This window comes from Bidens hawaiensis, unplaced genomic scaffold (assembly GCF_021521415.1).
Source record: "Bidens hawaiensis isolate Kalapana, Puna unplaced genomic scaffold, B.hawaiensis_p1.1 tig00013980_1, whole genome shotgun sequence".
NCBI lineage: Eukaryota > Viridiplantae > Streptophyta > Magnoliopsida > Asterales > Asteraceae > Bidens > Bidens hawaiensis.
The window spans coordinates 6,001-19,864 of NW_027492196.1; the positions used below are offsets into that span (position 1 = coordinate 6,001).

The 13,864-nt window shown below is 35.0% G+C and overlaps 3 protein-coding genes across 3 annotated transcripts; all 3 read left to right on the forward strand.

Annotated features, from left to right (window-relative positions):
- Positions 1 to 666: 666 nt before the first annotated feature.
- Positions 667 to 1,227, forward strand: LOC143545523 (uncharacterized). Its single transcript, XM_077037403.1, has one exon. It carries the CDS (start codon positions 667 to 669, stop codon positions 1,225 to 1,227), a length of 561 nt encoding a protein of 186 aa, XP_076893518.1.
- Positions 1,228 to 3,448: 2,221 nt separating this feature from the next.
- Positions 3,449 to 4,098, forward strand: LOC143545537 (E3 ubiquitin-protein ligase At1g63170-like). Its single transcript, XM_077037415.1, has one exon. It carries the CDS (start codon positions 3,459 to 3,461, stop codon positions 3,960 to 3,962), a length of 504 nt encoding a protein of 167 aa, XP_076893530.1. The 5' UTR covers positions 3,449 to 3,458; the 3' UTR covers positions 3,963 to 4,098.
- Positions 4,099 to 7,309: 3,211 nt separating this feature from the next.
- On the forward strand, positions 7,310 to 12,034 carry LOC143545538 (protein SOSEKI 2-like). The gene is made up of 5 exons (XM_077037416.1): positions 7,310 to 7,475; positions 7,818 to 7,887; positions 8,434 to 8,546; positions 10,352 to 10,955; positions 11,713 to 12,034. The coding sequence occupies exons 1-5, from the start codon at positions 7,310 to 7,312 to the stop codon at positions 11,801 to 11,803; spliced, it is 1,044 nt and encodes a 347-aa protein (XP_076893531.1). The 3' UTR covers positions 11,804 to 12,034.
- Positions 12,035 to 13,864: the final 1,830 nt, after the last annotated feature.

Consider the following 13,864-nt stretch of genomic DNA (forward strand, 5'->3'; position numbering starts at 1 on the left):
AGCGATCAAGTCTCAACATCTCGGAGCCGATCGGGTAAAAGAAGCGAGACTTCAAACGTTGATTGAAGAGTTCGATGTTATGAGGATGAAGGATTCGGATACAATCGACAGCTATGCCGCGAAGATAACGGGAATAAAGTCAAAAGCATCCACGCTTGGAGAACCGTATGAAGAAAAGAGACTCGTCAAGAAATTTCTCACGAGCTTGCCAAGACGTTTTATCCACATGGTTGCTTCGCTCGAACAAATTTTAGATCTCAAAGCCGTAAGTTTCGAGGAAGTTGTGGGATGTTTAAAGGCCTACGAAGAAAGAACAAGGGACGAGGATCAACCTGACAATCGCGGTAAGTTGATGTTTCATAAATCTGATTCTTATTCTAACCGAAATAGCTCTCGTGATCAAGCAAATAGAGGTCGTGGACGAGGGGCTTCCTCGTCCCGGGGGCGTGGTCGAGGCCGTAATACTGGGCAAGACTGAAACCGGGAACCAACCAAAACCCGGAATGATCAAAACGGGAGGGGAAAACGAGACCTTTCGAAAGTTAAATGCTACCGTTGTGAGGAGTTCGGACACTTTGTTTCTAAGTGTCCGGTACGGTTCAACAAAGAAGCAAACATGACAATAACAAACGAGGACGAACCAAAAGTAGACGGTGCATTTTTATGATGAATTGCATTCAAGAGACCGTCCACCTCAACGAAGAAAAAGTTTTGCCGAACAAACTCAAGGCCGATTCGAGTGAAAAAGATGTTTGGTACCTCGATAACGGTGCGAGTAACCATATGACTGGGAACCGAGCTTATTTCGCCGAGCTTAACGATCGTATTACTGGTCGGGTTAAATTTGGGGACGGATCGTGTGTCGTAATAAAAGGCAAAGGATCCATCCTATTCGAAGGCAAAACCGAAGAACAAAAACTCTTGACCGACATCTATTATATCCCGAACTTACAAAATAATATTATTAGTCTCGGGCAAGCAACCGAGTCCGGTTGTGATGTTCGGATGAGGGCCGACTATTTAACAATGCATGATAAACACGGGGTGTTGTTAATGAAAGTCACTAGAAACAAAAGTCGGCTCTACAAGATTAAATTAAATGTGGGGAACCCCAGTTTGTCTGCAATCAAAAATAAACGAAGACTCGTGGTTATGGCATGCGAGACTCGGTCACCTCAATTTCCAAACGATGAGGACGATGACGGGAGTGGTTACGGGTGTCCCTAAAATTCGTCAGGAAAATAAATGGTGTGAATCATGCATGGTGGGAAAACAAACGAGAAAATCGTTCCCGAACAAAACATACTTATTACCCGTTAAAGTTGCTAGCGACAGTTTCGTTGTTGCTGTTGCTATTAGCGACAGATTCATTCATGCTGCTGTTGCTGTTAGCGACAGAAGCGTCGTTGTTGCTGCTGTTTGCGACCAATTCGTCGATGCTGTTGTTGTTTGGACCAGAATGGTCGCTATTTGCTGCTGATTGGCCGATACTGCTGCTGTTAGAAATTGCAGATCCGGATTCGGCTGGGTTGAGCATGATCGGCCCATTTCCGGTATCAACGATATTACCCCACATCATAATAAACATACCCGGTTCTCCGTTATTATCGGTTTCATCTATTTTATCCCAATTCCACCCTTCTTTTTCGTTAAAATTAACGTCTCGACTCACGACAATTTTCCGGTTTCGTGGATCGTATAACCTATACGCCTTGCTACCCGGCTCGGTCCCGAGGTGAACGAGACACCTCGATCGATCATCTTATTTTTTCAAGTGGTTAGCTTCAATTTTAGCATAAGCAACACACCCGAATACGCGAAGATGTTCGAGGTTCGGTTTCATTTTCTTGAACATCTCGTATGGGGTTTTTCCTACCAAGGTTCACGTAGGAGAGCGGTTGATCAAATACATCGCGTGTTGAACCGCCTCGCCCCATAAATAATTTGGAACTTTCATCGCCTTCAAGATGCTTCGGGTCATCTCCATGAGAGTTCGGTTTCGCCTCTCAACCACACCGTTTTGTTGTGGCGTGTATGGTGCAGTTAAATGTCTCACCACGCCTTCATCTTCAAAGAACCGATTTAGTTCATGTGAAGTGAACTCTCCGCCCCTATCGGTTCGTATAGTTTTAATCAAGCACCCGGTTTCTTTTTCGACTGACGCCTTGAATCGTTTAAGCATCTCGGAGGCACCGTTTTTTTCTTTCAACAAAATCGACCACATAAAACGAGAAAAATCATCAATTAAGACTAAAACATACTTATTACCCGTTAAAGTCGGTGAGTAATCGGTCCACATAGATCTCCATGGACGAGCTCGAGTAGCAATTCTTCAATAAATTCGTTGGAATTTAACTCATAGTCACCATATTTTACGGGTAGGGCCGAAGAGCGAGTGGAACGTCTAACCGGGGTTTGCACGGCATCATTCATGGCTACATTACTGCTGTTTGCGACGGGGCTACTGCTGAAATTGGAAGACCTACCCTATACGACTAAGAAATTGGGGTGGTGAATGTTGGCAATTTCTAATCAAAGCCTTGGAGTGCAAGGCAAGTAACTTGGCGAGCAAGGCACAAGTTACATATGGATCCTAATACTTCCTAATACATGTTGGTTTAGGTTGTTAGGTTTATTTTAATTAATTTACCTATTGTTTAGGAATCCTAGTTAGACTCAAACACGTCTAGGTTTGGTCTATATAAACCGTGTAGGGTTTCATTATTGTAATTAAGTTTTGAATGAGTTTCTTAATACAATAATCGTTTTAGGTGTTTGCCAATAATTCGTGTTTCCAATTTAGCTCTTGAGCATGTGTAACTAATAACTAGTGTAGATGAACATCGTCATACCAAGAGGGCAAAAAGCTAGAAAAGCCAAAATTCAAGAATTCATTGAATCAAAAATTTCATTTTAAACTGAATCAGTTAAACAATCTAGACAAAAACAATAGCTTATTCCAACTAAAATAATATAATAACACTAAATTCACTATTATCCGTTGGACGTGATGTAGCCGAGTTAGGTTCATCAAGAGTCAAACCGAGTTAGAATTTGAGAGTTGTAATCAGTTTCTTGAGTTAGATTTTCTGATTAATAAACAAGAGTTTTTTCTACATCGTATTTGATTATTGATCCGTGACTTGATTATCCTATTCCATCAATATTGGATTTGATTTATTTTTTAAGAAAGTAACCATATAGTTCTTGAAACCCTTATTTATAAAACCTTTTAGTTACAATTCAACATAAGTGGTCGAATTCGGGACCATGGCACTCTAGTCTAACCTCAAAGTCTCAAAACTCCTCACACCAAAAACAAAACAAAAACAAAAAATATCTTCCTAGAAAACACATAAACCATCCATCCCCAATATCATCAATCAACACCTCACTCTTTCTTAAAAAATAATAATATTCTCCCAAAATCAAATCCCACATAAATAATAATAATTAACATGGGAGCACTCTCTCGATTCATAGCTCACATCTACACTCTCTTCTTATTATTCTTCACCGTCCTCTTACTCGAACTCGTCATCTTATTCCGATCAATCGCCGACACCATCGGTTACACCGCCGACAACCACCCACTCACCACCGCCCAGTACCTTAAACTCATCGAACAAACAAACCCATGTGGCCGGCACAAGTCCACCGGACTAGAACCCAAAGAATGCTCCGTTTGTCTCTCGGTTATTGAAGACGGTGATGAAGTCAGAAGATTAAAATGTCGGCACATGTTTCACAAAGGCTGTGTTGATAAGTGGCTCGAACAGGATCATGCCACGTGTCCGATTTGCCGGAGGTTGGTCTTGCCGGAGGCTGTTGCGGTTAGGTATAGTCAACGGCGGCAGGTTGACCAGAACCGCCGGCGTAGGGAGGTGTACGGTGGGAGTGATGAGGAGTTGATTTTGTTGTTGACTTCTTTGCATGGTAATTATATGCGTAGATTTATGTAAATTGGTATTTTTTTAATAAAAATGTGTGAATTATTATTATTATTATTATTATTATTATTATTATTATAGTTTAAATTGACTTGTAAATTGAGAAATTAGTATGGATTATTAAAAAATAAAAGTTGTTTTCATGTTTTGTGGTGGTGTTATTAGTTATTACTTATTACTTATTACATGTGATGGACATTGATTGACGTTGGCTGCCTAACTAACTACATGAATGCATGTTACATCATAATAATCTATTGTAGTAATGTTTTAGGTGATATATGTTTGTCCAAAAGTTTTAACTGCTAAGTTGTAATATTGTAAATGAGAAATCCAAAAGTTTTCTGGAGAGAAACCCGAAATGTCTCTATTTTATTTATAATTCTCGAAATGCCCATTACATACTTGCTGCCTCAGCTATTTGATTTGGAATCTCGCCGGGACGCAAGATTTCAAGAATTTCCTTTACAAACTCCGAGGGACGCAAGAGAATCTTGCCGGAGGCGCCTAGTTTGGTTTGGAATCTTGTCGGAGACGGCTAGTTTGGTTTAAGGAATTTGAAATAATGTGGAGACATTTATCGATTATCTCTAGAATAATGACTTGTTAAGAATTTTTCTTTTTTGTTTTTACCTTTTTTTTTATAGATTTTGGTTGATGTGACAACACCACTTGCACTAGTACCCAACAACATTAGCACAATAATTCGGTCAACATTAAACTTTTTGTTTGCAGAGGGCTCCTTGATGTAACAACATTGATTTGATTGAGGATAAACATGAACACACATCCTGTATGAGTTCATGGTTCAGTTTGAGCTTTGAAATCGTGAAATCATTACAAAACGGTCATAACTTTAGTTTCACGGTCGGTTTTAAAAAAATTTCACTGTATCGGTGTAGGAATGTTTACATCATACCAAACAGTTTGGTTTATAGTTTATACTTGAAGTTAAAGGCTTGAAGCTAGTATGAAAAAATAGAACAAGACCGTTGGACTTCGGATTGTGCTCAATTTTATATTTTACTTGGGCTATGGCTATCTGTACTTTTATATTTTACTTGGACTTATAGTTATTTTAAGTTTGAGTTTTGTGATATTTGGTTTTGCTTAACAATTCAATAGAGGAATGCAGCCTTTCATGTTTATAACCTTTTGAAAATTATATATTCTTATTTTATACATGTTTTGTTATAAAGAACCAATAAGACCAAATCATGAAAAACTAATATGAAGTTAGTAACCGTTTGGATTTTAACTTTCAATGTTTTGGTTTTCTTTTACAATTTGTTAGAAACCATTACCAACGGTTTTGGCTTACGATTTAATCTGAAAACCGTCAAAATTAGAACATGAACACCCCTACAATGGTAACACCATCTCTAAGTTATGTTGATGCGTCATCTTACATGTTACTATTTTCTAAGAACGAAATCATACAATACATTATACATTTTTGAAGAATCTCTTATAGTTGTAGCGGAGAAAATAACAATGTTCAAGGAGAGAATAATCGAATTTAGATTGCTATTGAGTGTATTTAACCCTTTATAATAATACATTTTTTTTTCTTTCAATGTAGACATTTATTTTATGTACGAAGTCGTTTCTATGATGTATTAGTTAGGAACAAATTTACGGGTTGCATCTTACAATTGCATTGGGTCATCTGTTGGGACAGTAGATAATGTACGTGTTGGTGGGTTGGAATCATAAACCAAGAAAACTAGTATTGTAACTCCATTACTGGCTTACTGCTACACCTATACACAACAATGTGTCAACTTTATGCAATAAATTTAGGGTACAGTGGCAAGTCTACAAAACCTTAGTCAATCCCCTTTGTTAGATGCACATAGGATTGAGTTCTTGGTCAACTTTGAATTTTCAAATAAAATATTATTATTGTAATTGAATATAACAAAAAAAATGTAGTACTGCATGCAAATTCAAAGTACTCGTATATAACAATTAAGAAAGTAATATAGTTTTCCGGTTGAAAAGGAACATGTTTTCCATCATTGCCAACTTCGTACCATTAAATTTATATCAAAGTTTCTTTAAATTGATTGAAGTTTAACACCATACAAAAACATAACATGATAATTTAAGTTGAAATATCCCACAAAATAGAACAAAAGATGAATAACGCCCTAATCATAAAATCTGGAAGTAAGTTGTTCCTATATTGTAAAAAAAAATGCTTTACATTTTCTTCACCTCAGTGTTTGGTAGTCGTTTTTGTGCTGCATGTATTCCTAGACAACTTTATGCAAGCAATCTATCTCATTGATTACTTTAGTTTCTATTAGCATATGTAAATGTATTTAAACATGATTTATTTTAGTTCCATATTGTTATACTTCGTATATGATTTGCAGAGATTTCATATTCATTTAATATATTTTTCTAGAACTGTATATTCCACTTCTGATGCGTTATCATTGTCTTCATAAATCGTAGTAGTTTATCATCTATTGTGAGGTTTTACTATAAATTTCCGTTAAATTTTTCACCAACTAGCTAGCTACGACTATTGGAAGAATATGATTGAGCCTTTCTTGATCACAAACAAGTTGTCTAGTTTTATTGATGGCTCTATCACATGTCTTGTTTCGACTTCTATTGATACAAACTAAAATACACGGGTTGCAAATGATGCACAAGTTCGCATGATTATTATCTCAACCGTCTCTAAGACATCATTCACACATGTTTAAGGCGTGCCTATTGTTATCTCTTGCTCAAGCCTATGCTAGCATCAATTAAGGGAACACACAGTTAAGACACAACTTCTTAGGCTTCGAATGCATAATAATGACACACACATTTCTTATTTAAGTCGTGCCCAAAAGCATACACCTGCTTTTGCTAATATTGATGAACTAGTCAAAGACAAGAACCTGGTCTTATTTGTTGTCTCTGGTTTGCTTGAGGATACAATAGCCTCAAATCAAGTCTAACTATCACTAATTATATTTGTGGTCTAATACAAAGACACAATAAAAACAAAAATAAATCATTTATCATATATCTACTTTCCATTTCTATCAATATGCGTTCTGAAATCCAATATTAAATAAAAATGGACAAAGTGCATCTGTGTATATATCAATAAAGCATGGCTAGCTATCTGATCATGGTCTGTCTTAATCCGTACTGGTTAGGTTACCCTCTTGTAATTTCAAGTTCAACCTATACGTTTCATAATAATGCCATTTACCTTACCTTAGTCATTACACATTCACTCAAAGTTCAACATCACCAGTCACCCTCATCTCTCTCTCTCTCACACACACACCATATATATATATATAATATATATCAAAGTATTTTTTGAAGTTTGCTTCCATTACAAAATGGATGAAGGAAGAAGGGTCAAAGTTCCATCAAAGTCAACCACCGTGGTCAAACCCACCTTCAAAACGGTCCAAGTTGTTTATTATGTTTCCAAAAATGGTGAGCTTGAGCACCCTCATATCGTAGAGGTTACACATTTGGTTCACCACCAGCTTCGCCTCAAAGGTACTTCTTCAATTTCATTAGAGCATTCACATCCCATTCCCTAAATTGATGTGAAGAGAGTATGTAAATTATAGGGTGAGGTTTTGAGTGGTTGTGAGTTTAAATTATAGAGTGGAGAGAAGATTTTTTGTAAATTTGGGGAACATTGTTTGCCCCTATTTATTTTTTAATATTTGTTGGATTGGTTGTGAGCAGAGAAGAGAGAAAACTAATTATAAAGGTATAAAAAATATTATTTAATTAAACAGAAGAGATAAATGTAGTGTTTTTTAGTGTAATTATATAATATATACCAAACTATTATTGTGTTTTACTTTTATTATTATTATTATTATTATGCAGATGTGTTGGAGAGACTCAGTGTTCTGAGAGGTAGAGGAATGCCATCACTTTATTCTTGGTCTTGTAAAAGGTCAAACCTTTTTTTACTTACCTTCTATCTTTCACTTTCATCCATTAGGTTATTTGTTTATTTCGCTTTTGTTTATTCGGTTAGTAATTTAATTTATTCGGTTCTAACTGAAAACCGAACCGAATAAAGTACTATTCAAATCCAAACGTGTGAAAAAAAAGAAAAAGATTTTTAGAGTTGGAATCTCACTAGGAGTGATTTTGGTTGATAAGTTTGTCAGGTGATTTTTGTAACTTTACCCTTAATTAAGCATCTCATTTTTACCATGGTAATTTGAAAATAAACTAACTTTTAATGAAAAAACTTGCAAAATAAGGTAGGACTTAGGAGTGAACATGTGAAATGATGTGTTTCTTTACATTCAAACCAAAGCCAAACACAAACCGTTAGTGATTGTTTGCATGATTTGGTTCGGTTTTAATTTGCGATGGTTTCATTTTAATTTACAATATTTACTAACGTTCGGATTCACGGTTTAACCTGAAAAACGTTAGAAGCAAATGATAAACGCATGCTAAATGAAATGGTGTGTGTGTATACAATTAGGATGTACAAAAGTGGATATGTGTGGAATGACTTGGCTGAGAATGATGTTATTTTGCCATCAGAAGGTCACGAGTATGTGCTCAAAGCATCTCAACTTGTATTCCACTCACCAGGTACTTGTTCCTTCTTCATGACTTTTGTATATACTAAACTAAATAAATTCTTTTGTTTTTTAAATTTATACTTTTCATTCTTAAAAATTATGAGGTGGAATTTCTTTTGGTAACTTTATAGAATAGTATGAATATTTTAAGTTTGTGTTTAAGTAATTTTAGTTTCACATAGATATACAAGTTTACTATATTAATATTTGCTTGAGTATTTATATAAAAGAAACGAATAATGTATATATAGGTAATAGGTAATGAGAAATCTCAAAGATATAATAACGTCCTCGTTTATATGAGTGAAGAATAGGAAAAAAGTGGTCAGGTTAGATTGAGAGGTGTGTGCACGTTGTAATAGGGTGAACTACCCGTCCCAGTGACTTGTTACTTGCTAGTCTCTTGTCCGTTTGTGTTAGTAAATTTTGTTTTGTTCTAAAAAAATAGTGAGAAATCTGATAGGAAAGTAAATACAAGCCACTGACATCTACTTTTTCTATCAAGTTAAATTCAATTCAATTCTGGCAGAAGCAAACTCATTTTCAAATGTCACAGGCTTTTTATTAACTTCTCTACTGTCCCAGTAAATTTCTTTTCCTTTTTACTATAATTTCTTCAAATATACTTATGTAACTATTGCTATAAATTATTAACATTTGGACAGATGGGTCCGAATTATACTTTTTTTTGGATACCTTGTTGGACTTCTATGGACAGACCTGCCACTGAACAAGCAACACTTTGTCTGAAGTCATACTTTTTTAATATTTTTTTTCCGATTTTTAACTATCAACAAAATTTTATTCAAAACAAGCTAGCAAACAGCTACACACATGTTACAACCACCAAGAAAAGAGTAATATTCTTATCCCGTCCACCCGATTACAACCGAAACCCATGTCAATCCACACAATATAAATCCTTTGTTAACGATATAAAAACAGGAAAAGTTAATGTTTTATTCATATACTAAATAAAACTTCTTTATAAATGTTTTTCTGTATTCAACTTCTATATAGTATATACAAAATTTGTATCAATATACTTTTTAACACTTTAGTTTGTAAAATTTGTTTGTAAAATTTATCTTATATGCATGTGAAATTCCTAAATTTTTTATTCACGTAAATATGTTAAAAATACTTTTTTATATACTCAACAATTCATTATTTATAGTGTTAACAAGTTTTTAGGTTTTATAATAGTTTTGAACTACATTTTTTAACTATTCATGGGAACCCAACTCTTTATACATAAAGAAGTCTTAACCACCGTCTTGATACAAGGAGATCAAATGCGTGCTTGGTATATTCTGTTTTGGTCTATAAGTGTAGGTTTTATTAAATTCATTAAACCAGCATTTCTATTTACTTATTATAAAAAAAAATATTGAAGTAAAATTAAATAAATTAAATTTTAATATTCTTTTAATAATTTTACCATGTGTAGTGGTAAAGTTGTACCATTGGGTGTTCTCGCCATGTGACTTCCTAGTCAACAATGAAATTTTTTACAAAAAATGGTGTAATGATATAAAAAATTTCAAATATAAATAATATAAAAATTAATTTGATTGGTAGGAATTTATTAAGGAAAAAAATGGTCGGTTGAAGAAATGTGGGGGTGACACCTTCTTCAAAACACCAAAGCCAAAACGCCACCCAAAGCACCTAGGGGGGGTGATGTTCCCTAGTGGCTGGCTCTTTGAGCCGAGCATAGCGCCCCCGTACTCATAGTCTTAGAAAAAACATAAATTAGGAAATTCTATTAGAAGTTTTTAATCTCTTAATAATATCTTTTTACCCATTTTTTAGATAAACACTTGCATGCAGACGAGGTTCAAACAGACGTCCCAAAACGCAAACTAACGGTCTCAAAACGGCATACCGAATTCAACGTAGAGGAACTAGACTACGAAGAAAAACGAATAAACTACGCAAACACCCCATCGCGATGTTCAAAGGGTATCCGTATATTATCACCACCATCACCTCCACCGTCACAATCAACCACCTCGGGTGACAGCAACTCCACCTCCAAGCGGTTTGAGGACGGCGATCCATACCCAACACTGAGCCGCAACTCAGTGCTGCTTCACTTAATGGCATGTGGTGGCTCTATAGGGTTTAAAGGAAATAAGTCTGATAATAATAATAATATTAATCAGGCACCAAATGTTGCTGCTAGGAAGAGCTGCAGTAGCTCAGGTAGTTTGCATAAAGGGGTGTTGTGTAAGAAGGTGGCGGCTGCGGTGGCTGTGGAAGATGAGATATGTTGCATGTCTGAGAATCCGAGGTTCGGGAAGACGCAGGCGGAGGAGAGGGAGTATTTTAGTGGTAGTATTGTGGAGGCGATGAATGAAGAAAGAGTTCAAGTTGAACCCATGTTGAATAAGTCATCTTCCTACACTGAAGAAAGGTTTGTCACGCGTTTTATTATGTATAACTCATGCTATTGTGTTTGTTTTAGCTGTTTGATTACATTTGTGTTATTAAAACATCTAACAAAAATAGGTTATTAGTTTTTTTAGTAATGAACTTATAAAGCTTTGACGGACTAAAAATTTTCGATAAAAACAGGTAAATTTACACTATGTGTAAAACTTTATAACGAAACGTATAAATTTGCACTATCAAGCAAAAAAGTGGGGCCCACATTGGGTCACCATAACGCTTTCGCCCTCGCAAACAATGGCAAATTTTTCGACGAAAATTGGTAAACCTACACTAAGTATAAAGTTTTCTAACGAAAACGTATAAATTTGCATTATTTAGCAAAAAAGGGGCCCACATATAAATCTTTTGCCCCGGTAGACAATGGCGAAGCTTAGTGGAACCCCCCCCCCCCCCTCCCCTATTATTTTGCTCAACAGTGTAATTTTATCTGTTTCCGTCTAAAAAAATTTATATGTAGTGTAAATTTAGAGGTTTTCGTTTAGAAATTTTGAGCTCGACCCACTCCATTTAAAAATTTTTTTACGCGTATTGGTTCCGGCCTTATGAAATTTTCGTCCAAACTTTGTCATTGCATGTAGGTAATGTTAACAGTAGAATGTCATCAACAATCAAATGGTATATGTGATCATAATACTTTTGACTGTTTGAAGCTTAATTGATTTGAGTTTACAATATGGAATATGAGTTGTAACTGATATAAGTGAGAATTTGGTGGTCAGAGAGCCCAAGACAATGGCAGAAGAAGAAGATGATGAAATGAAGAGAGAGAAAGCAGTGGCAGGGAAATGCATTCCAAGCAGATTCTGCTAAAGATTTGACATGTCATGTAGCCGTTGACTTTCTTTATTGACTGTTTGTTTTTTACCCCATTGATGGATGAAGCTAGGAAATTTATTACGTTTTCCAAACTGGTGAAACTTCAGAACATGTTACATGGTCTACTAACCTGTCTTGTCCGTTTGGAAATATCACTTTTCCTTTTTATATAAAAAATATTTTTGGGAGTTCACCATCTAGCTCTAAGATGGGGGTGGGGTATGTCACTCTTTATTCTTTGCTTCGTCTCTAGTTAGAGAGTTCTATCCTGTTTCAGTGTAGTTTTTTCGGTATCTAAAGGTAACTTGAGGTTTTCGAGTTATCGTTGTTATTGCTTGCCGTTTTGCTGCTTATATCCCCCCACCTTTAAACATATATACTTATATTTATGGATTTTTGTTAATTCTAAACTCATTTGGGTCATTTAATCGGGTTGAATTCGCCAACATGCTAACTTAACGGTCATATTTGCGTAAACATCCGGTTCATGTGGGTTGACCCATTTAACCAATTTATTTACTTTTCGGTTTTTTAAATATGTATAAAGTTTTTTTGTTTCTTTGAACAAGTTTAAAGTGTTATCTAACGTTACTAGGCAATAGACCCTTTTTGAACCCTCTCTTAATAGTAGCTACGTATTTTTACATCAAAAATTTAAAACAAATTGGTATATAGATATACTTACTTTAAAAAATCCAAAATTAGCATGTACCTTAGAAATTAAAATATTGATATGAAAATAAGTGACGAATACACACACCGTGTTTGGGTTAATGTGTGTAAAACTATTCAAGGGTTCGTATAATACTTTAGGTTCTTGTATGGTTCAACTTGTTGGCTTATGATTAATTATTTGGCCGGCTCATGTGAGATATGGAAATTGATTTATATATGTCGATGTTTTCATTCTTTGGATTTGAACATCATCTCATCGAATACACAGAACAGAGAAGACGGTTACTTCTTCTCTGGTTCTTCATCACATTCACAGAATCATCAAAATACAATTCCATCTACAGAAAAATCTCTGTCTTATCCGATAAATCATTACGTGTAACTCGCAAATAGGTTTATCTGAAAGTGATTCACGATTCAGAGATTAGTCCAGACAACTATTCAAGAAATCAAGATTGAAATCAGTATTACATGTTTGCATCAATGATTGAATTCATCATCCAGGTACGCAATTATACAACATAACTCACCTATAGACAACTCAAGTACTTAATCATTAATAGGGGTCCAAAGTGCATGGAAACATTTGTGACCTTTTCCAAAATGAACCGAGATTATCTAATGAACGTATGACCTATAATGGGGTGGTTGGTTCGTGAAATTTTAAAAAAATAAATTTTAAATTAGAATTAAAATGAAATGTCTAAAAATCTATAATGTGTTCTTGTCAATGGAATTGGAATTCTCCTCTTCTCATCTCAACTTACCAGCACATTTGTTGTTTTGTAATTTTCGCAATGGCCCTCTAGTTAAATCATTCTTTTTAATATTTTTTTCTCTGTATATCCGCTTTGCATTGATGTATTCGGTATTATTTTAATTTTCAGGATTACAGCAATGACATACAAATAATCAACCACTAAAAACTTTTTAAGTGATCAAACCACCAACTTGATGATGTGATTTCAGTAAAAAAAATACACATATTTCTTTTTCGCAAACCGTAATCAGACCACCGACTTGATGATGAGATTTCAAACCCAAATGTGTCGATAACTCGATATGCGATTCAGAAATGTGAATTTATTACTCTCTTTATTACGTAGATCCGGCTTCTATGGCTTACACACTTGTTGCTCCATTAAGCATGCTATTGCACATGCTGCATATGCCCACTTTGATTTAATGCTGACTTTTGAGTACCAAATGTACGCACGTTAAGCTCTTTATATAAAACATGTTTTTTTATTAACTAAAAGAAATCAACACAGTATAGTCATCTAAAACTTGAAATGACGAAAATAATTAATAGAACGATCCTAAGTTCCTATTTCCTAACACATTAAAAGTTATTTGTATTTAATCCTAACATGTTTAAAG